Here is a 26,267-nt window from a genome sequence, read left to right as displayed (position 1 = left end):
TCTTCTACTGCTTTCCCAGGCCATAGCAGAGAGCTGGACTGGAAGTGGAACAGCCAGGACTAGAACCGGCGCCCATGTGGAATGCCGGCGCTTCAGGCCAGGGCGTTAACCCGCTACGCCACAGCACTGGCCCCTATTGTAGGTTCTTAATTTTGATTAAATCCAATTTATCAGTTTTCTTTTATGATTTATGCCTGTTTGTCCTAAGACATATTTATCAATCATGAATAGTAAAGCTGGTCTGTTTCCTTCCAGAAACTCTATAGAGTTTTATCTCAAATTTTGGGTCTGAAATTTTGGAACTATGAGAGTTAGGCACTGAACTTCATTTTTCCCCCATCTGAATATCCAGGAATTGCAACATCATTTATTGAAGATATTTTCCATTCCTGCTGCATTACTTTGGCATGCTTGTCAAAAATAATTTTGTCAACGCAGTGGCAAAAGCACATGTGTTCTGCTTACACCACAGTGCTACACAGACAGGACTCCATCCTGCTCCATTATCTATCTGTCCTTTCAGCAATACGACTGTCATGAGAACTGCAGGTCTAGAGGGGGCGTATGTATATTTAATGCTGACAGCGTGAAAATGCTGTTTCCAAAGGCTGCCTAAATTCATTTCCCGCCTCTTATGGGCAAGGGGCAGGAGCAGCCTCACACGCCGTGGGACCTGCCTTACTCTCTGCGGGATCCTCAGCACCCAGCACCGGGCCTGGTCATGGCTGCCCAGCCAGCATGGGCTGAATGAACAAGAGGCTGAATGAACGACAAGAGGTTTTAGCACTCTATGAGTAACCTCAGTGAGGTGCTGTGCTGAGTCACCAATATGAGACAACGTGGGGCCCGTGCTGTGGCGTAGCGGGTAAAGCCGCCGCCTGCAGTGCCGGCATCCCATCTGGGAGCCGGTTTGAGTCCTGGCTGCTGCACTTCCAATCCAGCTCTCTGCTATGGCCTGGGAAAGCAGTAGAGGGTGGCCCAAATCCTTGGGCCCCTGGACCTGCGTGGGAGACCCGGAAGAAACTCTTGGCTTCGGACTGGCACAGCTCCAGCTGTTGTGGTCAATTGGGGAGTGAGCCAGTGGATGGAAGACCTCTCTCTCTCTGCCTCTTTGCCTCTCCCTCTCTTGCTGTGTAACTCTGACTTTCAAGTAAATAAATAAATCTTAAAAAAAAAGATGAGATAAGGAAACTTAATTCCACCAAGTGCTTCTCTAAGTCCAAAGGTTGTATTTTAGGATTACCTTACAACAATCGATACATCTTGCACAGTTTATTTTTATAATTAGTTTTATTTATTTGAAAGACAGAGAGATCTGGCTGGCTCAGTCCCCAGATACCTGCAACAGCTGGTGCTGGGCCAGTCTGAAATCAGAACCAGGAACTCCATCCAAGCCTCCCACATGGGGGCAGGGGCCCAAGCATTTGAGCTATCAACTGTTGCCTCCTAGGATACACAGCGGCAGGAAGTTGGAATCGGGAGTGGAACTGGGACTTGAACGCAGGCACTCTGATATGTGATACTGGCATCCCAAGCGACACTGAACTACTAAGTCACACACCTGCCCCAAACTTGGGGTCCTGTTGCCATGGTTAAGATGCCACTAATTATAGTTGCACTCCAAGCAGTGGGAGGAAAGGATCAGAAAGGGGGCAGCTTTCTCTTAAAGGAAGTTCCTAGCAGCTGCCACCAGACACTCTAACATATGTCCCATTAAATGGCCACGCATGGCTGCAAGGGAGGATGGTGGTCTTTATTTGCTGTCTTGGACGCCTAACTTTTTTTTTTTTTTTTTTAACAGGCAGAGTGGACAGTGAGAGAGAGAGAGACAGAGAGAAAGGTCTTCCTTTGCCGTTGGTTCACCCTCCAATGGCCGCCGCGGCCAGCGCAATGCGACCGGCGCACCGCGCTGATCCGATGGCAGGAGCCAGGAGCCAGGTGCTTTTCCTGGTCTCCCATGGGGTGCAGGGCCCAAGCACCTGGGCCATCCTCCACTGCACTCCCGGGCCACAGCAGAGGGCTGGCCTGGAAGAGGGGCAACCGGGACAGAATCCGGTGCCCCGACCGGGACTAGAACCCGGTGTGCCGGCGCCGCTAGGCGGAGGATTAGCCTAGTGAGCCGCGGCGCCGGCCCTAACTTTTGTACCCTATTTCCTTAAGTGAGGTTTTGGCACCCAATGTGCATCATGATTATGATCCAAAAGATTAGGAGTATTGTGTTTTAAAGTTTTAATTCAGAAGGGCAAGCAGCAGCTCACCAGAGTCCCACCAGAGTCTCCTGGGAGAGAACCCAACCCAGGGCAAATAAGCTAATAAGAAACAAAGGTCCCCAGGAAACACCTGCTGCAACTGGCATGGACTGGACCCCAAATGATTTTTACTTCATAAACTGTGACTAAAAACAAAAGTTATCACTGATAAAAAAGTAACCTGGGGGCCGGTGCTGTGGCTCACTCGGATAATCCTCCGCCTGTGGCCCCGGCATCCCATGTGGGCACTGGGTTCTAGTCCCAGTTGCTCCTCTTTCAGTCCAGCTCTCTGCTCTGGCCCAGGAAGGCAGTGGAGGATGGCCCAAGTGCTTGGGCCCCTGCACCCGCATGGGAGACTAGGAGGAGGCTCCTGGCTCTTGGCTTCAGATTGGCGTAGCTCCAGCCATAGCGGCCACTTGGGGGGTGAACCAACAGAGGGAAGACCTTTCTCTCTTTCTCTCTCACTGTCTAAGTCTATCTGTCTATATATATATATATATATATATAAAGAAAAATAACCTGTAGGGGCTGGCGCTGTGGCATAGTGGGCTAAGTCTCTGCCAGCGGCGCTGGCATCCCATATGGGCACTGGTTCGTGTCCCCGCTGCTCCTTTTCCAATCCAGCTTTCTGCTATGTCTCTCCCTCTCTCTGTTAACTCTACCTCTCAAATGAATAAAAAAAAACTTTAAAAAAAGAAAAAAGAGAAATAGCTTGTGAATTAAATGTATGGGTTTATTTTGGTGCATAACACATTTGAAATCCATGTATGATTTTTCATAGTACACACTATCCATGTATTATGCAAAAAAATGGATATCAAAATAAACTCATAACTCCATCTTTCCACAGACTTTTAAAAAGATTTATTTATTTTATTTGAAAGGCAGAGTTACAGAGAGGCAGAGGCAGATATACAGAGAGAGGTCTTCCACCTGCTGGTTTATTCCCCAGTTGGCTGCAACAGCCGGAGCTGCGCCAATCCGAAGCCAGGAGCCAGGAGCTTCTTCCTGATCTCTCATGCAGGTGCAGGGGTCCAAGCACTTGGGCCATCTTGTACTACTTTCCCAGGCCATAGCAAAAGCTGGATCGGAAGTGGAGCAGCTGGGACTCAAACCGGCACCCATATGGGATGCTGGTACTGCAGGCGGCAGCTTTACCTGCTATGCTACAGCGCTGGCCCCTCCACAGACATTGAACAGGAGCTGTGGAGGACCTGGCATTGCGGCACAGGGGGTAAAACCATGCTGTAATGCCGGCATCCCATATCAGAGCGCTGGCTTGAGTCCCAGTTGCTCTGCTTCCCTCCAATCCAGCTTCCTGCTATTACACCCAGAAAGCAGGTGACGGCCCAAGTACTTGAACTGCTGCTACCCATGTGGGAGACCCAGATGGAGTTCCCAGCTCCTGGTTTGTTTGGTCCATACCGGTTGTTATATGCATTTGCAGAGTGAACCTGCAGATGATCTGTCACTGGCTTTTTGAATCTTTTTTTTTTTTCGTTAAGCACCTTTGTATATAATGCAAATGTTTAAGATTGCCATTACCTAATGGTCACTCACAGAATGGCTAGGATAGCCATGGAACTGCTTGTCAGGCATTTTTATTTTTTAAACAAGATTTATTTATTTGAGAGCAGAGTTATAGTGATGAGAGAGAGAGATGGAGAGACAGAGGTACCTTCCATTTGCTGATTCACTCCCCAAATGGCTGCAAGAGCTGAGGCTGGACCAAGCTGAAGTCGGGAGCCTGGAACTCCATCTGGATCTCCCACTGGGTGGCAGGGGCCCAAATACATGGACCAGCTTCCACGGCTTTCCCAGGTACATTAGCAGGGAGCTGAGCAGAAGCAGAGCAGCTGGGACTTGAACCGGCACTCACATGGAATGCAGGTGTCTCAGGCAGCGACTTAGCCCCCCAAGTCCCAGGCGTTTTTATTAACATGTTCTATTGTTCAGGGGGGAAAGTTAGGATCCCAATCTAGACACACACACACACACCCCCCTCCACCACATAAAACATTCTCCAGAAAAGGAGAGGAAGGAAATGACCCCGGAATATTAGGCTTAATTTGCTCTGAATGAAAGATTCTAGATTTCACATCCCCTTGATTTTCATTTTCTAACTTTTCCTCATGAATGTGTTTACTTGGATAATCAGGCTATTTTTTCAGTTGTTACACTTTTGTGTCACATATGCTTTTACCTCGTTCTAAGCATCACTGGGATTCTGGGTCCATTTCTTATAAAGAGGTGGCTGGGCCTGGCATTGTAGTGCAGCAGGTTAAGCCGCCACCTGTGACTCCGGTATCCCATGTCACAGCATTGCTCCCCTTCCAATCCAGCTCCCTGCTGATGGCCTGGGAATGCAGTGGAGGGTGGCCCAAGTGCTTGGGCCCCTGGATCCATGTGGAGACCCAGAATAAGCTCCTGATCAGCCCAGCTCTGGCTGTTTTGCAGCCATTTGGGAAGTGAACCAGCAGATGGAAGACCTCTCTTTCTAATTCTGCCTCTCAAATAAATAAGTAAACCTTAAAAAAAATTTAAAGTGTCTTTAAAAAAAATTTCTCCCTCATGAGGCCCGAGTCCATGCGTGTGCAAGCATGTGCCCAGTGAGGGAATGCAGAGGGCATCCCCAGTCCACTTGGTTATCAACCCACCTTGGAGGCGCCACGCCCTCCCACCTCCTCTGTGGTGAATGAGCTTTGTCTGCCAACTCCACTTCTGCCCCCTTCCCTATGGGGAGCAGCTTCTGCTTGGCAGTGTTCCTGAGATCCCAAGTACCTGCTCCACCATCCCCTCGTGCCCAGGGACCACAGAGAACGGCTCAGGGACGGGCACATGTTGGAGGCAGCCACAGTCCTTCCTTGGGATAAGACAACTTCACATTTAACAGAGGGCCTGAGGACCAAAGCCAGCTTCCCCAGGGTTACGCGAGGAAGCACACTCCTCTGCTCAAGCTACCAAATGAGTTTCTAGTTTCCAATGGAGAGTCCTAGTTAAAAATATATGTATTTTCTGGGGCTGGCGCTGTGGCATAGCACGTAAAGTCACCACCTGCGATAGTGGTATCCCAAATGGGCTCCGATTTGAATCCTGGCTGCTCCACTTCCAACCCAGCTCTCTGCTATGGCTGTGGGAGACCTGGAAGAAACTCCTGGCTAGACTGGCTCATCTCCAGCTATTGCGGTCATTTGGGAGTGAACCAGAAGATAGAAGACCTCTCTATGTCTCTCTCTCTGTAACTCTTCCAAGTAATAAATGAATCTGCAAAAAAATATTTTCCAGGGGCCAGTGCTGTGGCGTAGTGGGTAAAGCTGCCGCCTGCAGTGCCAGCAACCCATATGGGCGCCGGTTCAAGTCCCAGCTGCTCCACTTCCGATCCAGCTCTCTGCTATGGCCTGGGAAACCAGTAGGAGATGCCCAAATCCTTGGGCCCCTGCACCTGTGTGGGAGACCCGGAAGAAGCTCCTGATCCAAGCACATCTCCACCCGCTGCAGCCAACTGGGGAGTGAACCAGCAGATGGAAGACTCTCTCTGCCTCTCCTTCTCTCTGTGTGTAACTCTGACTTTCAAATAAATAAATCTTTAAAACAAATATTTAAGCCTGGGGCAAATGAACACAGCTCCTTCTGTTGACAAGGAACCCTTTCCCACTTGCCTGAGAGCTTCCTGCCAGCTCCCCTTCCTGGCCCACTGCCCCAAGCCCCATGCAGAAGCCATTCTTCCAGAAACCCACAGTCTGCATTCATTTTAACATTCTAAGTCTTTCAAAGACTGCACAGTTTCTCTACTTCAAATGACAAATCAATCAATCAATCAATCAATCAATCAATCTCAGGGCTGACCCTAAGAAATGGAAGCTGAGAAGCTGTTACTGGGGTTTACATGTTTAGGAGGAAAAGACCCTCACGATGGTGCCAGAAAGGTACACGGCAATGAGTGAGGATATGAAACTGGTGATGCTCACTCTGTTTTGAGATGTAAACTACAAGGAAAGTTAGACACAGCCGCCGCTTTGGACACATAGTTTATTGTTTAGAATTTTCCAGCACAGCTATCATTAGGTACCTTTGTTGGGAGATGCCTGTGAGAGCCTAGGTTGGGAAACAGCCACAGACAGGGCAGCCTGTGTCTGCGGTTCCTGCACACTCCACACACGGGGACGGAACCCAGCCTGGCCCCGAGGCTCAGGGCACGCCCCCCCACCAACATCTGGCTGAACAGCAACTTCACAGGGGCAGATTCAAAGTGCGACCCCAGGTCACAAACGGTGTTCTTGGGTGGTGCCCAAACAGGAAAGGCACCGGAATAAAACACGTAGAAAATCACATCTATTGTGGTCAGCATTCCGGCCTCGGGTTAACCTCTAATACCAGCTGACCTTTTATTACTCGTTTATTTTTAAAAGCAAACCATAGGTAGACGGTATCTTTTAAAAAATCATGTAAACGTTGCAAAGTTTTAAGGGGGTTATTTATAATCTGAAGAGATTTATTAAAAAATTACTGGACTTGTTAAGACTATAAATACTAACCCATCCTCCCCTCCCCATGAAAAAAGCAACTGTTACAAAAATATAAAAAATATACTAGCTTCTATCTGACCTCTCCACCAGGGACCTTACGGCCCTGGGACCCGTCCTGGCTCATGTACCATACAGCAAGCACGAGTGCAATTTCTTCGATTTTATAAGGAAGGAAAAGTTCCAAAATATTCCCTTTTGTTACTGGAGATTGTGGCTGCTCTCTTCTCGGGGACCGTAACGCCAGCAGGGGCTGCTGCAGTCCTCCGGCGCGTGCCCCTGCCGGCACCCAGGGTGCACACTGCAGCGTCGGGGCTGCTCTCATAGCCTCTGCAGGTTTCCCTCTCCAGCTCCTTCAGTTCCACTCTGAGGCTTGCTGGGTCCTGAGCTGCCCTTGGTTCCCCTAACTGCCCACTGGAGAAGGCAGGTCTGGGGGAGAGCTCCTGGTGAAGAGGAAGAGACCGCTGAGCCAGCTGCTGCCCGCAGCACCTGCTCCCTTGGAGTGTGGGCCGAGGGTCTGCGTGCTTGGTGGATGACACCCTCCAGGCCCACAGGGACGACCGATGCTACTGCACAGCGCCTGGGAGGGGAGCTGGCAGCTAACGTGGAGGCGAAGCACTTTGCCTCCAGCTAAAACGCTTCCAATCACAACTCGCTCCTCTCTAGCCGCCCAGCTACCAGGTACTTTCACCCAGGGAGAGCCAGAAAATGGGTCGAATTCACTTTGAAACAATTCCAGGAACTACAAGAGTTTGACTGTCAGGTGGGTCAAGTCCTGGCTTAGGACATTTTCGGTCTGTCCTTGTCCCTGCTGCCACCAGCAGGGGGCGACGGGAGTGAAGGCGCCATCAAGTCCCCGGGAGAGAACTGGCCCCCGGGGTTGATAACTGGGCAGAATCCCTCTCCCTGGGGCGTTGCTGGGCTGTACCAGGAACCCTGAAGTCCGGGGAAACCTCTCGGGCAGGGGTCCCAGCCTCTGCATGCTTCATCCTTCGTCCCCAAAGCCGTCCCTGGGCACAGTCCTCACCACCTGTCGTGCAGCTCAGCAGCAGAGGCCTGGTTCCACTTGGAGCCCAGCTAGCGCCCACTCCTCCCTGCAGAACCCTCTGACCTCAGCGTCTCCCCCAGTGTCCACCACAACCTGGGCCAACCCGTGTGCCCCTGCCTTTGCCTCCTGTCTGAGCTGAGTGGGCTCGGCCCCCTGCCGTTGGAAAGACTAGATTTTCGCACCGCTGAGGGCTTTATTTCACGGATCACATGGGCGAGTCTCAGATTCCCGGTCCTCCTGTGGCTAAGTCAGACATTTCCTGACACCTGCTCGATTCTCCGGATCTGAATCATCGCACCCAGCACACTCTGGTTGTTGAAAACCCCAGATGAACTTCTCCCAAACAGTAACAGTAACACATTTGGAGAACCTTAGCCACACCTGCTGAGCAAGTCCTTCTACTTTGGTTGCATCAAAAAAACAAAAAACAAAAACAAAAAAACAGGGCCTCCAGGACAGCATGAATTCACATTTGCTCAGAAGAGAAGTGCTCCCAACGTCAAGGCACAGAGAAAGACGTCTCCTGCGCAGGATGCTGACGGACGCGGCCAGCAGCCTCTGGGAGAGGCCGGGAGGAGAAGCCCAGGACCGGGTCCCCCGGGCCCGCGGCCAGCTCACGCGTACTTCTCCAGGAACTGCATGTGGAAGTCCTTTACCTTCTGCAGCACCGTCTTCAGCTTCTCCATGGGGGGCAGGATGGTCATCCTGCAAGGAGAGCGGCAGGCGTGGGCGAGCTGCCCCAGACAGCCCCGCACGAGTGGAACGCCCCCCCCCCCCAACTTCCCACACTCTCTCTCTACTTAAATAATGTGTGTGCCTAAAAGCAAGGAACTAGGGACAGCATGGAAGCCAACAAATAGGAAAAACCCACTGTTACTGCGGAAGGCCTGCACAACATCTGGGCAGGTGTACAGAACTTTCTAGAGCATGACGCTTGGTCTTTGCTACATATACATGAGACTTTGCTCCTGCTAGATGTGTCTTTTATCTCTATGGTCACTTTCTGACAGTGGGACAGTCTTCAGACAAATCCCCACCACGGGCATTTCCAAAGGGGGCGGGGGCCAGAGGGGGTCTGGGGGAGACGCGACAGCAACCTGGAGGGACTGGGGAAGAGGAACAACAGGAAGCAACTGGGATGATGGAGAGGGACTGGTAAAAACGGGGTGTGTGTGTGTGTGTGTGTGTGTGTGTGTGTGTGGTGTAGAGGGTAAAGCCACCACCTGTAGCGCCGGCATCCCATATGGGCATTGATTCAAGTCCTGCCTGCTCCACTTTCGATCCAGCTCTCTGCTACGGCCTGGGAATGCAGTAGAAAATAGCCCAAGTGCTTGGACCCCTGCATCCACCTGGGAGACCCAGAAGAAGCTCTTAGCTTCGGATCAGCCCGGCTCCTGCTGTTGTGGCCATTTAGGGAATGGAAGACCTCTCTCTCTCTTGTTCTCTCTCTCTGCCTCTCTGTAACTGCCTTTCAAATAAAAAAATAAATCTTTAAAAAATAAATAAAGGGGGAGAAGCATTCCCATGTTGCCATGGTAACTAACCCTGCCCCCACCCCATCCTGTCACTCTGTTCCCAATCCTGGAGGCAGCCTGCAGGAATGGCAGAGGTGTTCCTGACCGGGCAAACATGTCAACCAGCCATGGGCTGCCCATCTTGGGGACACCACCTACAACCATCACTAAGTCGAGGCTTGGCTCCAGGTGCCACCAGCTCACGACATTTCTTTTTCTAGCATCTGCCACAGGAGACGTCTGAGAGCAACCTGCGTGGAGAAGATGCTGTTCTGAACGGAGCGGGCGGGGAGGTCCTTGCAGAGCTGCCGCTGCCAGCTCGGCTCTGCGAGTCAGCGACGCCACCGCATGGCAGCAGGACCGGGGCCGGCTCCGTGAGGGCATCGTAGTAGGCGGGGCGAATCCCCCATGTGTCAGTGCACAGCCCAGGAGGTAGCCATGGAGCCGTTAAGCACCTGCCGTGTGCCACACCCCATGCCTGGCACCTGGATGCTGTCACAGAGTTTAAAGGGATGTGGAAATAAAGAGGAAAATGCAGCCCTTGGGAAGCTTCTGATGCTAACTCAACAGCCAGAGGAGGCAAAGGGAGTGTGAGAACAGCCAGGCGGGCCTCTTGCAGATGACCCTGGGGTTGTTCTCCTCACTCTCTGGGTGAGGGTCTGAGTTTGGCTCTACAGCAGGGCAGGGCAGGGCAGGGGTGGCTCCAGATACCCGTCTCTAGCCTTGTGCCCTCTGTTAAGATGCCCCGGTTACCCTGAATAAGCGCGGGCGCAGCACCATGGTACCTGAAATGATAGGTGCCTTCCCTCTGTCCGAAGCCGCTGCCGGGCACGACGCAAATGCCGGTCTCCTCCAGCAGCTTCATGCAGTAGAACATGTCTGGGGCCATCTTATGGGCCTGCAGGAGCAGGGCATGGGTTAAGATCCATTCCTGGCCTCACACTGTATGAACGCACCCTCAAAAGCTCAAAGCCAGTGCCATGGAAACAGAAGGTAGTCTTTCCCATGGCAAGACCCCTCCTGGAGGACAAGGCCACTGCTGGTAGCTGGGGCAGGGAACCAGACCCCCCAAGGCTGCTGCAGGCCGGCTGGGGGCTGTGGGGCTCTGCTGTGCACTGGGGAGTGTCAGTCTGTTTCTTCCGTGCCCGTGCCCCTGCCCCCTGCCCCCTGCCCCATGCCCTGGGAGCTGCTGAGCAAGCCGTGAGGGCAGCCTCCTGCGTGCCCAAGTGCCAGAGCTGCACCCAGGGGGCTGGCAGGGAACAGGCTTCTCGGGGGACACTGTGGAAGGATGCTTCTCACGCGTGGTTTGCACAGCAATCACCGGGAGCCCATGAGAGACACATTCTCCTACACCAGCGATTCTGACGCTGTCGGCTGGGTCGGGCCTGGACTGGGAGGTGTGAGCACACATTCAGGAGGTTCTGGAATAGGCTGAGGATCCAGTTCCAGAAACTCTGCTCTGCCCCGATCCTCCAAGTGGGGTGTGTGGTCCCACCTGGGGAAGTGTGACATCTCGAGACCCTTGCAGGTTAAGGGGCCCGGACCTGGCGTTTTAATAGGTGACTGGCTTGCACACTCAAACCCAGGAAGTGCCTGGTGCTGCCCCTGTCTGCGTCACACCCGGGCCCCTCCCTTCAGAGCAGTAATGTTCTCGGGGGCTTCTCCCACCAGGGCCCACCTCACGTTCATCCCATCACCACAGCGCCCCACTGTGGCTGAGCCCAGGATGAGTAGTGCTGGCGGAGAACCCCCTCTGAAAGGGACACAGGATTCAGCACCTCTGTTCCCCGAGGCAGCAGCCCCCAACCCAGCCACCGCCAAGGGAACCCGGGGACAGCGCGCCAGCTGGGCCGGGTCCCAGACCTGAGCCTCCTCCACGGCTTTGGCGGGGATGAAGATCCGAGGGAAGGCATACATGGCTCCCTGCAAGGGGTTGCAGTGAATCCCGGGGACTTGGTTAAACAGGTCTTCTGTCAGCTTTGCTTTTTTGGCCAGGTTTCCCAGGACGGACTCCTTCTCCTGGTGAGAGACGGACAGAGAGCACAGGAGTTCAGTCGCGGTGGATGCGGATGGGCCCCAGCCACTGGGGGCTGTCCCTAGGACCCCGGAGTAACTGGGCAGATTGACAAAAGGCAAGCTTGTATGTGCACGATTGCAGCCAGTCAGGGAGGTGGGCCTAGGAGACCACCAGCTGCCCTGGGTGTGGGGACAGTCAGGACACCAGGGAGGTCCCGGGGAGCCTGCCCTAGGCTCTGTTCTTGTACCATGTCATTCCTGAGAATAAGGGAAACCAGTCCCTGCCTCTCCGTCTTGGTGGCCCTGGATGGAACGCCCTGGAACCACGTCCTTTGGGGGACCCTCCCTCCATACTCTCAGTCCATGTGCTGTGCAGGAAACACATGGCCCAGGGAAAGCCAGTCAGGGTCAGTGCCCGGTGCAGAGCTGGACTGGAGTCGTCCTGAACTTCTGCAGGTACTGGGGGGGGGGGGGGGAGTAGGTGCCAGGCTGCAGGTGCACGCAGAAGTCACGTGTGGCTTATCCACGTGTGGTTTATCCACGTGGAGGATGACTGGGCCTTCGGCGTGATGGGACTTCTAACGCACACAACCCCCAGCCATGAAACTGGACTACGGAGCTCTGAGTGAGACAAAGCCAGGCACAAGGAGAGGGCAGTTTCAGGGAGAATCGGGATCGGTGAGTTCACAGAGAACAGAGTGCGTGTGTAGCAGGTACGGGGTTTCAGCTTGGGATGATGGGAGAGCTCGTGGGGTGAGTGCTGGGGATGCCGCACAAAGCATGACTGTCCATGCTGCCACGAAACTGAGTGCCCGAAAGGGGTCAGACTAGCCAAGCTTCTGTCACATGCTATTTTATCACAACAACAAAAAAAAGATGCAGGCTAGAAGAGTGGGACTCTGATGTCTTGATTATGTGACCCACAGATTCCTTCTTTGGGAGTCAAGCTTTTGTCACCTGCAATCAAAGGGCCCTGGCTGGGTCACAGGGCTGGGAGAAGCCTGCTTAGGCCAGAGGCAGGCCCGTGGCCTACAATCCACGCCATGCCCACCAACATCCACTTCTTGCCTTCAGCTTAACAGAATCTCCCAGCGGGCTGTCAGGACACAGGGCCTTCCTCCTGAGTGTCTCACGGGGAGGAGGAGGAAGGGTCCACCTGCCCACTTGCAGCCCTACTCCTCCCACTTTAAGACACAGCCCTCTGCATACTGGGGCTTCACCAACTCCTGGGGGTGGTTCAGGCACCAAGAGGACCCATGAGCGCCCCCTGGGGGCCACACTCACCTGGCCACCCGTGGCAGCTGTTTGGAGCCAGGCTGGCCACTGGCCGCAGCAGGATTTCACCTGTGACCCTGGTTGCAATGACGCACACTCACCCTGATGAACTGTTCAAAGGACTCCTCTCCTGGCACCGGGGGGTTCACGACGATGTCCATGGCAGCCTGCCCAGACACCGGCGGGCACAGGCGTACTGACAGCAGCTTCACCAGCTGGCCCTTGATCTCGGGGTGCAGATTGATCACCTCCATGTAGCCCCCTCTGTATCCACACCTGGAGGGTTGAGGACAGGGAGAGTACCCAGTAGGTACAGGGACCTGGACAAAGGTGCAACCTGGACAGCCAGAACCTGCAGTCACCCCCAGCCCATAACACCAAAGGGCCAGGAAGGGGAACGAAGTGATGTGCACGCATTTACTACTTCCTAAGCGAGTAGCGAGCACTCGCCTTCCTCTTTCCCTTTCCCTACTCCTGGGAAATGGAGACACTGAACTAGTGACCAACGCCACAGCTGGTCACAGCAGAGCCCGCATGACTCCAGGGAGCAGAGCCTGCCCTGGACGCCGCTCACTTTTGGGTTGTTATGTCACTGAGAGCTACACTCCCATCCTGTTTGAGGCACTGTAGCTTTGGGCCATTGGGTCATAGTACCCTAGCCTGCTACACTACTGTACCAGCTTCTGCTCAAAACAGCCTCCAGCACCGTGCACCAAGCACCAGCCTGCAACTGTCTCGGCTGCCTGAACCAAGGCCGTCAGCTCAAAGGACAGCCCAGCTGAGAAAGAAAACAAGACAGAGCCAGGGGCAAGAGACAGGTCCCACTGACATTGTCAAGCTCCTGCACTTTTTTGCCGACATAGATTAAAAAAAAAAAAAAAAAGGCTATTTGGAGTAAGCCAGTTCAAGTTGAGTTCTGTAACTTACTGCCAAGACTCCTGACTGATCAGAGTCAAATCACGCAAAAATAAACTGGGACTCAGCCATCCTACTCCTAGGAATTTATTTACCCAAGGGAAATGAAATCAGCAATTAAGAGTTATCTGCACCCCCATGTTTACTGCAGCTCAATTCACAATAGCTAAGACATGGAATCAACCTAAATGTCCGTCAGCTGAAGACCGGATAAAGAAACTATGGGATATGTACTCTATGGAATACTACACAGTGGTTAAAAAAATAATGAAATCTAATCATTTGCAAAAAAAAAAAAATAGATGAATCTGGAAATCATACTAAGTGAAATAAGCCAGTCCTAAAGGGACAAATACCCTATGTTCTCCCTGATCTGTGATAACTAATAAGAGCACCTAAAAGAAAATCTGTAGAAATGAAATTGATACTTTGAGAAGCAATGACTTGAACAGCCCTTGTCAACTGTCAAGGAACAGTCTTGTTTTTTTTTCTTCTTCCTTCTATTTGTTAACAGAGTTAATCACATGTGTATAAAGTCAATTGAAATTGATCTCAGTAAAAAATATAACAATGGGAATAAGAAAAAAAAGCAAGCTGGGATTGTGAAGTGAGTTTTTAAACTCTTTCTAAACCAAATCAGCAACAGCAGCCACACCTTCGGGAGCTATGGCCGCAAGGCTTGGATCAAGGATGGCAGAAATGCAGGCCCCTGAGGCCGGAGGCTGGGTTACCTCCCTCTGTATGCCTCATCCCCAACTTCAGGGCACCGGCTTCTGGGATCACGCTGCTGAGACGAACTGGCGACAGCAGATCCCACCTGATCCCTGGCCTGGACTTTCTGAGGCAGCAAGATAAATGGTGGCGTCTCAGAAAGGCTCCCCATGAAGCAGGTGCAGAGGAAGAGCGTCCTAGCCAATGCTCTGCTGATGAGCAGGAAATCATGCTGAGCAGAGCTGTGTCATCCTAGGTAATCAGGGCCTGAGAGCAGAGCAGAACTCAGCATTCCAGCATCCAGGCGCCTGATCATGAAGAGCAACCAGGGACAGAGACAGAGATGGGCAGGCACGGAAGAGACATCGGAGCTCCAAAACGAGCCATTATGAACCAATCCGTTTCAGACAAGAGCCACTCAGTGCACAGAGTCCAACATGGAGTCAGCGCTGCTACTGGGTTGATCAGATCAAATAAAGCCAGGTCATTAGGCAACAACCCAGGGGTCAGCTCTCTTGACCTGGCCACAGTGTATTTCTTCCAGCTTCAGTTATAGACTTCCAGCCTAACAAACAAGAACCAACACCCCCACGCCGACACCCGGCACACCAGAAAAGCCCTGCCAAGCAGGAATGAAGGCCCTCAGCTGTGGACTGGCTGGTCCTTCCTCCTCTTCTTCCTCAACCTCCAAGCAGTGGAGGCCTGGCCCAATTCTAGAACACTCATGCTGTGTGAGACACCCAGGCCTTCAGCTTTAACCACCTAACAGCCCCTACACTAGTATCTCCCACATTCAAACTTACAGCCAGTTGCCAGCCTCATCTACAGACTCACAACCCTCTCTACACAGACTTCAAACAGGCATTTGCAATTGTAACATGTCCAACACCAAACTCCTGCTGTCTCCCCAAACCACCTGCAACTGCTGACAGCAGCTCCATCCTTCCTGCTGTCTGAATGGGAAACCTGGGGCTCATCCTGGACTCCTCTCTCTCATACCTATCTTCTCATCATCATCCTCTGTCAACTCCACCTCCAGACACCTCCAGGATCTCCTCCTCACCTGCACCCCAGAGGACTGAGCAGCCTCCAGCCGGGTCCCCACTTCCATCCCCTGCCCAACCCCACAGCGACCAGGAGTGCAGGAAGACACAGTTCAGGGGAGGTTACACCTCTGCCCACACCCTCCAATGGCCTCCATCTCACTGAGGAACAAAGTAACCCAGGTGCTGTGGCCTCCTGCGACTTCTTTGGTCTCAGTCTCTGCCACTCACCCCCCAGCGCACCCCTTTCCAGCCTCCCTGCTGTTCCCATCATACTTTCAGCTCAGGGCTTTGACATATGTATTCCCTCTGCCTGGAGTGCTCCCCACTAGGTATCGGCATAGCTTGTGACCTCTGTCCCCACGTCCAGGTTCCTATCTCTTCTTTAATTACTTTTCTCCACCTGACACACGACCTTTCTCTCTCCTCACTAGGACATGAGCTTTGCAAGAGCAGAGATTGCTGGAGTTACTGCTAAAATCACAGCAAATGCTCAGTAAATATTAGCTGAATGAACAAACACAGGACTGAAGCTGACCCTCTGGCCCCTGGGGTCACCCAGTGCCAGGCGGCCTTGCATACACAGCTTGGTCCATCAGCATAATAGCACTTGTTTGTCCCTTCAACCTGTCCTCTCTAGCCCCTTGGACTTCAGCTGGTATTGGAGCAACAGTAGGAGGGCTGGCAGGTGTGAGGAGGTGCTGGGAGATCCTGTTTTTCAGAGTCTGGCTTCTTTCACCACAGCCTTACTGAATTTGAATCCCTGCATGGGGGTGATTCCCACACCCTTGGGGAGGTACAGTCTGTCTCTTCCTACTTCTTAGATTAGCAGAAGCAGTAAGTAAGGGCTGTCTTCTCTCTGTCCAAGTGGGTCGACCTCAGGGCACGGCCGAGGAGGCAGCAGCTTTGGCACCAGGCAGGCCCTGGACGGAGGGAGGACTACATACTCGCCCATGTAGCCCTTGGAGGTGGAGTGGAAGGAGGCGAGCTCCACGTTGTTGGAATACTCGGGTCCCATCTCGTAGAGCACCTTCTTAAAGGAGTGAAATCTGCAGTCTGGAGAGTACACATTGTCCTGGTACACCTGCAGGGGAGGACACGACAGGGACGGTCACTGCAAGTCCTTCGAGAGGCTGCTGCCGAGGGCGGCCAAGGGGACAGAGCCCAGGGAGAGGAGGGCACAGGTGCTTAGGGTTAGCCTGCAGTAGGGTGTGTGAGGCCTGGTCGTGAATACACCAGCTAGCCTGGCCTTCACCACCACTTCTAGAAATGAGCTAGAGTGTGCCTGCAGGAACCTTCCAGAACAAGCAAGGAGGAAGGCCTCAGGCTGGACACTGAACTTAACAGCTCAGGAGCTCACTCGCTTCCCCTAACCCGGTCTCCAGGCTTCCTTTCTATCTCATCTGACCAGTGCTCTGCCAAGGGCTTCCATCCTTACCTGTCCCTTAAAGCACCATGTGCACTTCCTTTGACAACAATGACGATGACAGCAGTTGATGTACCTGCTCTCTGGCCTGCTGACTTGCAGAGCTGGCCCAGTTCAGTTTCCTTTACCACACTTTTCCAGTCTGGCAATATTTTGTGGGTTTTTTTTTTTTTTTCCGCTCCATTTTTCACTGCCAGAGCAGCAGCCACACCCACTCTTGCCCCTTGTCTCCAGAGTATCTCACTCTGCGCCCTGAGATGAGCTGCCCATACCCAGTTATGGAGATCGGAGAGACAGCCAGGCGCCGTCCTCCAGACCCAGAGGGAAGGTTTGTACACAGGTCATTAGTAAAACCCTGGTCTCTCTGCTGCCCTTCCTCTTTATTAGGAATGAAAATCCTAGCACATCAACTATTAATTATGGCACCAGTCTGGTAGGTAAGCTGTGTGCATGTGCGGGTGGCAGGGCACTAAACAGTAAAGAGAGGAAAGCAATGTGCCAGAAGCAACAATTAGCCAGAAATCATGCAGAAGTTAAGGTTAAATTGAAAAAAAAAATAGGATTTGAAGGATCTTCATTTTCCATGCAGGGGCCGGCATCATGGTACAGTGGATTAAGCCATCACCTACAATGCTGGTGTCTCATAGGAGAGCCAGTCCAGGCTGTTCTGCTTCCAATCCAGCTCCCCGCCACGGAGCCCAGGAAAGCAGTGGAATATAGTTCAATGCCACCCATTTGGGAGACCTGGATGGAGTTCCAGGTTCCTGGCTTTGGCTTGGTCCAGCAAGTGAACCACCAGATGGAAGATAGATCAATCGATCAATCAATCAATCAATCTCTCTCTCTCTCTCCTGGCTTTGGCTTGGTCCAGCAAGTGAACCAGCAGATGGAAGATCAATCTCTCTCTCTCTCTCTCTCTCTCTCTCTCTCTCTGTAACACTGCCTTTCAAATAAAGCAAATTTTTTTTTTTTTGACAGGCAGAGTAGACAGTGAGAGAGAGAGACAGAGAGAAAGGTCTTCCTTTTACCGTTGGTTCACCCTCCAATGGCCACTGTAGCCGGTGCGCTATGGCTGGCGCGCTACGGCTGGTGCACTGCGCTGATCCGAAGCAGGAGCTTCCTTCTGGTCTCCTATGTGTGTGCAGGGCCCAAGCACTTGGGTCATCCTCCACTGCACTCCTGGGCCATATCAGAGAGCTGGACTGGAAGAGGGGCAACCGGGACAGAATCCGGTGCCCCGACCGGGACTAGAACCCGGAGTGCTGGTGCTGCAGACGGAGGATTAGCCTATTGAGCTGCAGCGCCAGCCAAGCAAATATATTTTTAAAAATTATTATTTCCTTGCAAAAGAGGAGAAGAATGGACAGATCTGGGTTTCAGAACCGGGGTTTAGGGGCTAGTGCCGTGGCGTCATAGGTTAAGCCTCTGCCTGTGATGCCGGCAACCCATATGAGTGCCCGTTTGAGTCCCGGCTGCTCCTCTTCCGATCCAGCTCTCTGCTAATAGCCTGGGAAAGCAGTGGAAGATGGCCCAAGTGCTTGGGCCCCTGCATCCCATGTAGGAAACCCCAAAGAAACTCCTGGTTCCTGGCTTCAGATTGGCCCAGCTCTGGCTGTTGTGGCTATTTGGTGAGTGAACAGGCTGATGGAAGACCTCTCTGTCTCTAACTCTGCCTCTCAAATAAATAATTACACCTTAAAAAAAAAAAAAAAAAGAATTGGAGTTTAAGAAGCAAAAATTATGAAGTTTGGGGCTGGTGCTGTGGCGCAGCGGATTAATGCCCTGGCCTGAAGCGCCAGCATTCCATATGGGCACCGGTTCGAGTCCCAGCTGCTCCTCTTCCAATCCAGCTCTCTGCTATGGCCTGGGAAAGCAGTAAAAGATGGCCCAAGTCCTTGGGCCCCTGCACCCGTGTAGGAGACATGGAAGAAGCTCCCGGCTCCTGGCTTTGGATCAGCGCAGCTCCGGCCGTTGGGGCCATCTGGGGAGTGAACCATCAGACAGAAGACTTCTCTCTCTCTCTCTCTGCCTCTCCTCTCTCTGTGTAACTCTGACTTTCAAATAAATAAATAAATCTTTAAAAAAAATTACAAAGTTGATTAAAATCTCATCTTCAGGGCTGAGATGGTAGTTACACAAGCACCAGGAGGCAAAGAACCACAGCTTTAGGAGGACTGGGTACCCATATCCCCTTCTTGGGTAAGAGCCCCTTGATTTGCCCTCTGGGAAACCTGTTGTGTCCAGAGGTCTATGGAGACAGGGCAGAGATCTGAAGCCTTGCTCTGCACCTGGTCTATTTGCATAGTCCAACTCCTGGACCATAGTGATTGGTTCAGCAATAAGGGTGTGACTGGAGCTGAACCAATGAGGCTCAAGTCTAAGACTTTTCCTGGAACTACAGGATGAAAAGCCCTCTTTCTAGGCTGGGAAGATAACAAGCCTGCGCGTGAAACCAACACAGAGGGATGGAAAAAGGAGAGAATCTGGAAGACACAGTTAGAATCTCTCAATCAGGTCACATGCCCGAGACCCCAGTATCATTTTCTTTGATTTCTAAGTTTAAAATGATATGGGTTAAATTCTAACTAAATTATAACTAAATTTATAAGAGTTTAAACCAATATAGGAATAACTTAGGTCACAGCCTTATAGGCTACAACACTGAACATCTTCATCCTTGGCCAAAATTGCTCTTCTACCATCTGGAAAATTCTTTCTGACTGCAGAAAAGCAGGCCTGGTTCCCTCCCCCTAGAAGACAACGCTCCCCCCTCCCCTCTGCAGGGGGAGCTGAGACTGCTCTTACCTCATCAGCCAGGAGAAAGAGCTTCTCTTCCCAGGCAAAGTGAATCACATCTTCTATGCACTTTCTGCTTTGTACCTGGCCTATAAAATCCCCAAGAAAACCAAGATGTACGTTGTAATGCTTTTTAAACTGTCCCCTGGTCAGAACCCCATACAGAATCACACGGGTGTCCTGTGTTCCCTCAAGACCCCAGGAGTCACCCTCCCTGGTTGCTGCGCATGACAGTGGGGTCAGTCTAAGGACTCCGGCTGAGTTCCAACTGTAGGACTCATTTAAGCCAGGTGTGTAGCAGGAGTAACATTTCACACTCAGCTTTCTTAGTATCTCACGACAGGTAGGGGTGTGTGTGTGTGCTGGAGGGCAGGAAGGCCCAGAAGGGCCAATAGGAACAGGAAATAAAACTGAGAGAATTAAACCTATGGTGCAGTGGCACCCTTCTGACTACATGCCAGCAGCAAAATGTGGAGAGAGCTGCGCTGGCTGGTGTGGTAACTGAGGGAGTTACTACGCCTTCTCCCCAGGGAAGCACATAGTCTCCATGGGGCAGGGCTCAGCAGGTGCCCAGTGAATGCCTGCAGAGTGACAGCTGAAGGCATAAGCCTGGGCGCCAGCTCTGGTGTCAGCTGTCAGCAGCTAGCAGGGAGGCAGGCGTCGCTACAGACCCAGGACGGGCATTTGAGTCTTCCCGGCCCAGTCGTCCTTCAGAATTCAACTCAACACTGAGAGGAAACACTCAAGAGATGAGTGCAAAGATCAAGACGGTAACCATCAGTTCACTGGACACACTGCAGGACAAGCGAGGGAAGGGGCAAAGGCGACAAAGCAGAAGCGGGCCTCTCCGCACTATTTCCTGAGGCCTACTGTCAGTGTGGCTCTGGGGCCGCCCGGTGTGCTTGCCGAAGCTGGGAGAGCATCACCACGATGCCAGCTTCCTTTACCATGTTATCTACGTACATAACATGCCTGCTGAGGTGTGTGTACACACACACACACATATCACCTGCAATGTAAACACATATGCCTGAAGCAAAAGCCGTATGGAGACTATATCCTCTCTTTGTTAAGAATACTAGGGTGGGCATTTGGTGCAATGGTTGAGATGTTGCTTAGGATACCTGAATCCCCTATCAGAGAGTCTGGGGTTGAGTCCCAGCTCCACTTCCGAGTCTGGCTTCCTGCTAATGAACACCCTGGGAGGCAGCAGGTGATGGCTCAAGTACTCGGTTCCCTGACACCTATGTGGGAAACGCGGACTAAGTTCTGGGCTCCTGGCTTTAGCCTGGAGATGAATCACCTAGGGGTGAATCATCAGATGGAAGATATTTCTTGCTCTACCTTTCAAATAAATAAAAAATAAAAAAAAACAAAAATGAAGATATTTATATTTTTGTCTATGAAAGAACATAAGGAATATAAGAAATATATCTGGAAAAAATATACTCAAGGGGTCTTCAAACAATTCATGGAAAATGTGTATTATGAAAAAACTGCATCGGGGCTGGCACCGTGGCATAGCAGGTAAAGCTGCCACCTAGCAGTGCTGGCATCCCATACGGGTTCCAGTGAGTCCCGGCTGCTCCACTTCTGATCCAGCTCTCCGCTATGGCCTGGGAAAGCAATGGAAGATGGCCCAAGTGCTTGGGCCCCTGAACCCTTGTGGGAGACCCAGAAGAAGCTCCTGGATCCTGGCTGCAGATCAGCCCAGCTCTGGCTGTTGTAGCCATTTAGGGAGTAAACCAGCGAATGAAAGACCTCTCTTTCTCTCTGCTTCTCCTTCTCTCCCTGTGTAATTCTGACTTTCAAATAAAATAAATAAATCTTAAAAAAAAAAAAGAAAAAGAAAAAGAAATTGCGGCCGGCACCGTGGCTCACTAGGCTAATCCTCCGCCTGTGGCGCCGGCACACCGGGTTCTAGTCCCAGTCGGGGCGCCGGATTCTGTCCCAGTTGCCCCTCTTCCAGGCCAGCTCTCTGCTGTGGCCAGGGAGTGCAGTGGAGGATGGCCCAAGTGCTTGGGCCCTGCACCCCATGGGAGACCAGGAGAAGCACCTGGCTCCTGCCATCGGATCAGCGCGGTGCGCCGGCCGCAGCGCGCAGGCCGCGGCGGCCATTGGAGGGTGAACCAACGGCAATGGAAGACCTTTCTCTCTGTCTCTCTCTCTCACTGTCCACTCTGCCTGTAAAAAAATTTTAAAAAAAAATTGCATGGATTTCTAAAATTTTTTGCACCAAAATACATTTATTAGTATTATAGTATTGTTAGTTCTACTTCCCATGAACCTTTTAACAGCCCCCTCACATATCTATCTTATAAGGGCACAGTATGGTTCAGCCAGGACTTGAACAACAGACCAATTCCTTTCCTAAGGTATCAACTTGTCACCTGCCAAGCAAGCACCAAGCAGGCCTCATGTGAAGTACACTCAGGGTTCTGGGACTCCTGGAAGGTGGCAGGTGCTGGTTTCCACAGGGAAACAGCAGCTATTTCCACAGACACATAGGGGCTGGCTCCCCAGTGGGCAGAATCTGCCTGCAAATCCTCCTGGTCTTGCTTTCTCATGCTAATAATGCCAAATTACATTCTGTTAGGAACAAGGATTTGTGCACCAAAATATGCAAAACCATGTGCACTCAATGCTAGGGGTCCACAAAGAGGAACTGAGTAGGACCAGAGCCTCAAAAGCCTTCAGACCAGTCGAGGAAATGAGACTTAACATAAGCAAATAATCCCACTGATGCATATGATGCAAACTTTAGGATAAGGACAGAGCTTGGGGCTGGCGCTGTGGCCTAGCAGGTTAAGCCTCTGCTTGTGATGCCAGCATCTGATATGGGCACCGGTTGAAGACCCGGTTGCTCCACTTCCAATCCAGCTCCCTGCTACTGTGTGGGGGAAAGCAGCAGAAGTTGGCCCAAATGCTTGGGTCCCTGCACCCACAGGGGAGACCTGGAAGAAGCTCTGGGCTCCTGGTTTTGGCCTGGCCCAGGCCTAGCCGTTAGCAGCCCCATTTGGGCTGGGCAATGAGCCAGCACATGGAAGATCCTGCTCCCTTTCTCTCTCTTGTCTGTCCTCATCTCTCTCTACAACTCTGCCTTTAAAATAAAAATAAATCTTGCCGGCGCCGTGGCTCAATAGGCTAATCCTCCACCTTGCGGCGCCGGCACACCGGGTTCTAGTCCCGGTCGGGGCGCCGGATTCTGTCCCGGTTGCCCCTCTTCCAGGCCAGCTCTCTGCTATGGCCAGGGAGTGCAGTGGAGGATGGCCCAGGTGCTTGGGCCCTGCACCCTATGGGAGACCAGGAAAAGCACCTGGATCCTGGCTCCTGCCATCGGATCAGCGCGGTGCGCCGGCTGCAGCGGCGGCCATTGGAGGGTGAACCAACGGCAAAGGAAGACCTTTCTCTCTGTCTCTCTCTCTCACTGTCCACTCTGCCTGTCAAAAAAAAATAATAATAATAAATAAAATAAAATAAAATAAAAATAAAAATAAATCTTGAGAAAAAAAAAAAAGAGCTTATTTCTCCCCAGTGCCTGGGACACAGAAGTCACAGAGAGCATGCCTGCTGAGCCAACGAAGGAACACACGGGCAGTGATGTAGGAGAAGGGAGTCAGACGTGGCTTTAGAGGGGCCAGGGGCAGCTGTGCCCAGCTTGGGGAGACATGAGACATGGCCCAAAGGCTGGAGAGGGGTCTCTGACTGCCTCTCACCAGAGGCTGGATCAAAGCAATTTCCCACAAAGTGCAGGGAACATCTGTGCTGGTGCCTGCTGAACACCCTTCCCTTCAGGACTGTCCTATAAGGAGCTCCAGCAGGAGATGTGGGACCTGACCGTTCAGAGTCACAGTCATGCCTGACTGGTTCAGGCATGTGTCACTCAGATGCTGGCCTAGGTGCAACTGTAGGGGAGAGGCTTTCCTTTCTACTGGCTCACTGGTGGGCAACAGTGAGGGCTGCCCAAGGCCACTCCAAAGAGGGAAGCCAGCCCAGAGGATGACAGTGACCTTAATGGACATGTCCTGCTCTGCTTTACAGTTCTGTGATCCCACCCCTTCAGTCTTGAGTTGGTTTTCTATCTTGAAACCAAAAGAGCCCTGGCTTAACACCCCAGTCCATTTTGACACCTTTTGGCCAAACTGTGGAATGGGTATGTGGAACAGTAAGATACAGGCGTGTCATAGGTGGGTTTCTATTTTCCATTGCCTCTTTCCTGGTAGATGGCTGACTGTCACACATCTAGAACCCTGGATTATGCCCACTCATCAAAAATAATAAAAATTAAGACTACCTGTATGAATGGACACTCACAAGACCCCTTTACTTAGAACAGGAAGGCCCCTGGCGCAGCTACTTCTCAGACAGCCAAGGGAAGAGACTTATGTAAACAACCAGCCAAGAAACTACTGACACTAATGCAGGCTTTCCTAAAATGTCTTTGGACTTGCTGTTCCAAGTGTGGTCCAGCATAATTAGCAACTGGGAGCTTACTAGAAATGCAAATTCACAAGCCCTACCCCAGCCCAACTATATCAAAATATCCAGGCCTGGACCCCGGCAGTCGGCACTCTAACAAAGATTTGAAGACCACTGTCTAAGGCAGTGGTTCTCGGCCACCGTGGCACAGAATACTGATGCCTGGCCCCGTTCCCCCGAGAGCCAGGGGTGTGGTGGCCTTGGAAAGCCGTCAAGGCTCCCTTTGTAATTCCCACCCTGATTGAGAACCCGGCTCTTTGTCGCCTCCATCACAGTTAGAATCTTCCCCGCCTCCCCTGGGGAGGAACTGGGGTAAATAAAGCAGCGCTGCTGCCAGCTGCACCCATTTCTGCACTCAGGAATTCAAGCGGTGCTTCTGGCTGATTGAGGCATTTGATGTGCCCGAGCAGCAGACTCCACCATCAGCTCCAAGGCGGTTTGGCTCTGACCCAGATTATCTCAACAAAGGAGGCGAGAGGAGCCCTTGTCCTCTGCATCCGAACAGCATCAGGCAGAGGAAATCTGCAGTCCAGAAGACCAACACGGGCAGGGCTGCGTGCTTTTTTTCAAGAAAAACAGGCAAAATTGGGCAGCTTTTCAACTTCTGGAAAAAGGCTTTTATGGGGAGGGGGACTTGCTTTTTTTTTTTCTTAAATGATATTTCCTTCTCAGTCCTCAAGGTGCACTGCAGTGCTGTGTCAAAAAGGGAGGAAAAATAAAAAATAAAACCTTAAAAATGCACTCACCCATATTCTGAAAACCAATTCAAAAAGCAAATGGCAGTGAGCGTAAAATGAGGCCTCCAATTAATGGTGCCAGTTTGCCCGTAAATAATCTCAAGGAGGTGAGTCTTTACCAATGCAAGAACAGGAAAGAAAAAACAAAGCTGGTGTTAATAATCGTACAACGCTGCCCAAGCAAATGCCTCTATTTGCTCACCTCCAGAGGCAAATTTTATGGCTTTGTGTTAGCAAACCTGCAACAGGATTGGGAAACTGGGGCAGAGAGGGCCGCACATTATTTAACTCTTCAGTGCCCAGATGTCCAGTGCACCAGCCCTCCCCCCACCCCTAGAAACCAGCGAGGGAGGAAAGTACAGACCTGTGGGGTTCCCGGGGTTGATGATGCAGAGCACCTTGGGGTCACAGTGGTCTTTGGCCTCCCGCAATGCCCGCCGGAGCTCATTCACGTTCAGGGCCCAGCAGTTCTCCTCATCCAGGTAGTAGTTCACCTGGACGGCGTCGAGCTCAGAGATGACCGCCGAGTAGAGGGGATACTGCGGGATGGGGATCATCACCCCCGTCCGGGACTTGCCGCCCCCAGAGACGAGGATCTTCAGGGTTGTCTGCAATGGAAAAGTCACGTCTAGGAGGCCCCTGCCACTTCCTACTCCTGGAAGCTGACGAGCAGACAAGCCCCCATCCCGGCCTTTCCCCAGTCGCCCCACTGCCCGCTTCCAGTGCACCCTGTGCGAGTCACCTCAATGCCCCAAGCCTCATTTCCTAGGGCTGCTGAAAGGATAAGAGAAACACAACTTCAAGTTCCTAGCTCGGGGGATGGCAGGGAGTTGAGACTTAGCACTTGGTGGCAGAGTCCTTCATCTCAGAAGTGGGGTTAAATATCCACACACTGCCACCAGGGGGCGCTTCGACCTGTTTTCAAAGCAGAGCTGGAGACGGGTTGGAGAGTGCTAAGAAATCAGGCCGTGGGAATCCAGTGGGGTGTTTGTGGAGGTGGCAATAATTAATTAATAAGCCAAAACCCTCTGCAGGAGGAGTCTCCACCTTACACACGGTGTAAGCCTGCGCAGGCTCAGTCCCTCGCGCTGAGAATGCCACTGGACTGAGACATGCTACCATTTGGTTCCTTCCACTGAAGCTTGCTTGGCACCTCCCTCCCCAGCTCCAGGACCTCTGCCCACACGGGGCTCCTCTGACACTGGAGAGGGGCAGAGGCCTACAGAAGACACCGAGCTGGGGAGCTGGAGCCCTAATGCAAGCAGGCAGACTGCTTATTGTGCCTGGGCCTGTTTCCTCCCAGGCTCCAGAAAGCGCAAATCCATCAGAAAGGCTCTGGGAAAGAAATGAAGCACAACAAATGTGAAGGTTGGGAGACAAAGGAAGGAACAGGCAGAACAGAGCTGACAGCACTGCATGCCCTCCCAGGCCTGGGAGCAGCTTGGCACAAGCGGAAGGTGGCCAAAGGGTCCACCAGACCCAGGGTCTCCGGCCAAGTAACCACCAACAGCAGGCTGCCCTTCCGGCCCATGGCT

At 52.1% G+C, this 26,267-nt stretch overlaps 1 protein-coding gene across 2 annotated transcripts in view; it reads right to left on the bottom strand.

The window, feature by feature from the left end:
* Positions 1–6,264: 6,264 nt before the first annotated feature.
* Positions 6,265–26,267, bottom strand: part of GPT2 (glutamic--pyruvic transaminase 2) — a 40,312-nt gene continuing 20,309 nt past the window's right edge. Inside the window, exons 6-12 of one of the 2 annotated variants that reach the window (XM_008248377.5) lie at positions 25,097–25,340; positions 19,526–19,605; positions 16,242–16,378; positions 12,727–12,901; positions 11,198–11,353; positions 10,120–10,232; positions 6,265–8,525 (exon numbers count right to left, since the gene is read on the bottom strand). In XM_008248377.5, the coding sequence (XP_008246599.3) occupies positions 8,435–8,525; positions 10,120–10,232; positions 11,198–11,353; positions 12,727–12,901; positions 16,242–16,378; positions 19,526–19,605; positions 25,097–25,340 (996 nt within the window). In that variant the 3' untranslated portion in view covers positions 6,265–8,434. The remainder of the gene's footprint in view (positions 8,526–10,119; positions 10,233–11,197; positions 11,354–12,726; positions 12,902–16,241; positions 16,379–19,525; positions 19,606–25,096; positions 25,341–26,267) is intronic. The other variant, XR_016224833.1, reaches the window with a different exon arrangement.

Source organism: Oryctolagus cuniculus, chromosome 18 (assembly GCF_051225735.1).
Source record: "Oryctolagus cuniculus isolate XC-2025 breed Fujian yellow rabbit chromosome 18, ASM5122573v1, whole genome shotgun sequence".
Classification (NCBI taxonomy): Eukaryota; Metazoa; Chordata; class Mammalia; order Lagomorpha; family Leporidae; genus Oryctolagus; species Oryctolagus cuniculus.
The sequence above is the reverse complement of the archived record's forward strand: the minus strand, read 5'-3'. Positions and strand labels throughout refer to the sequence as shown.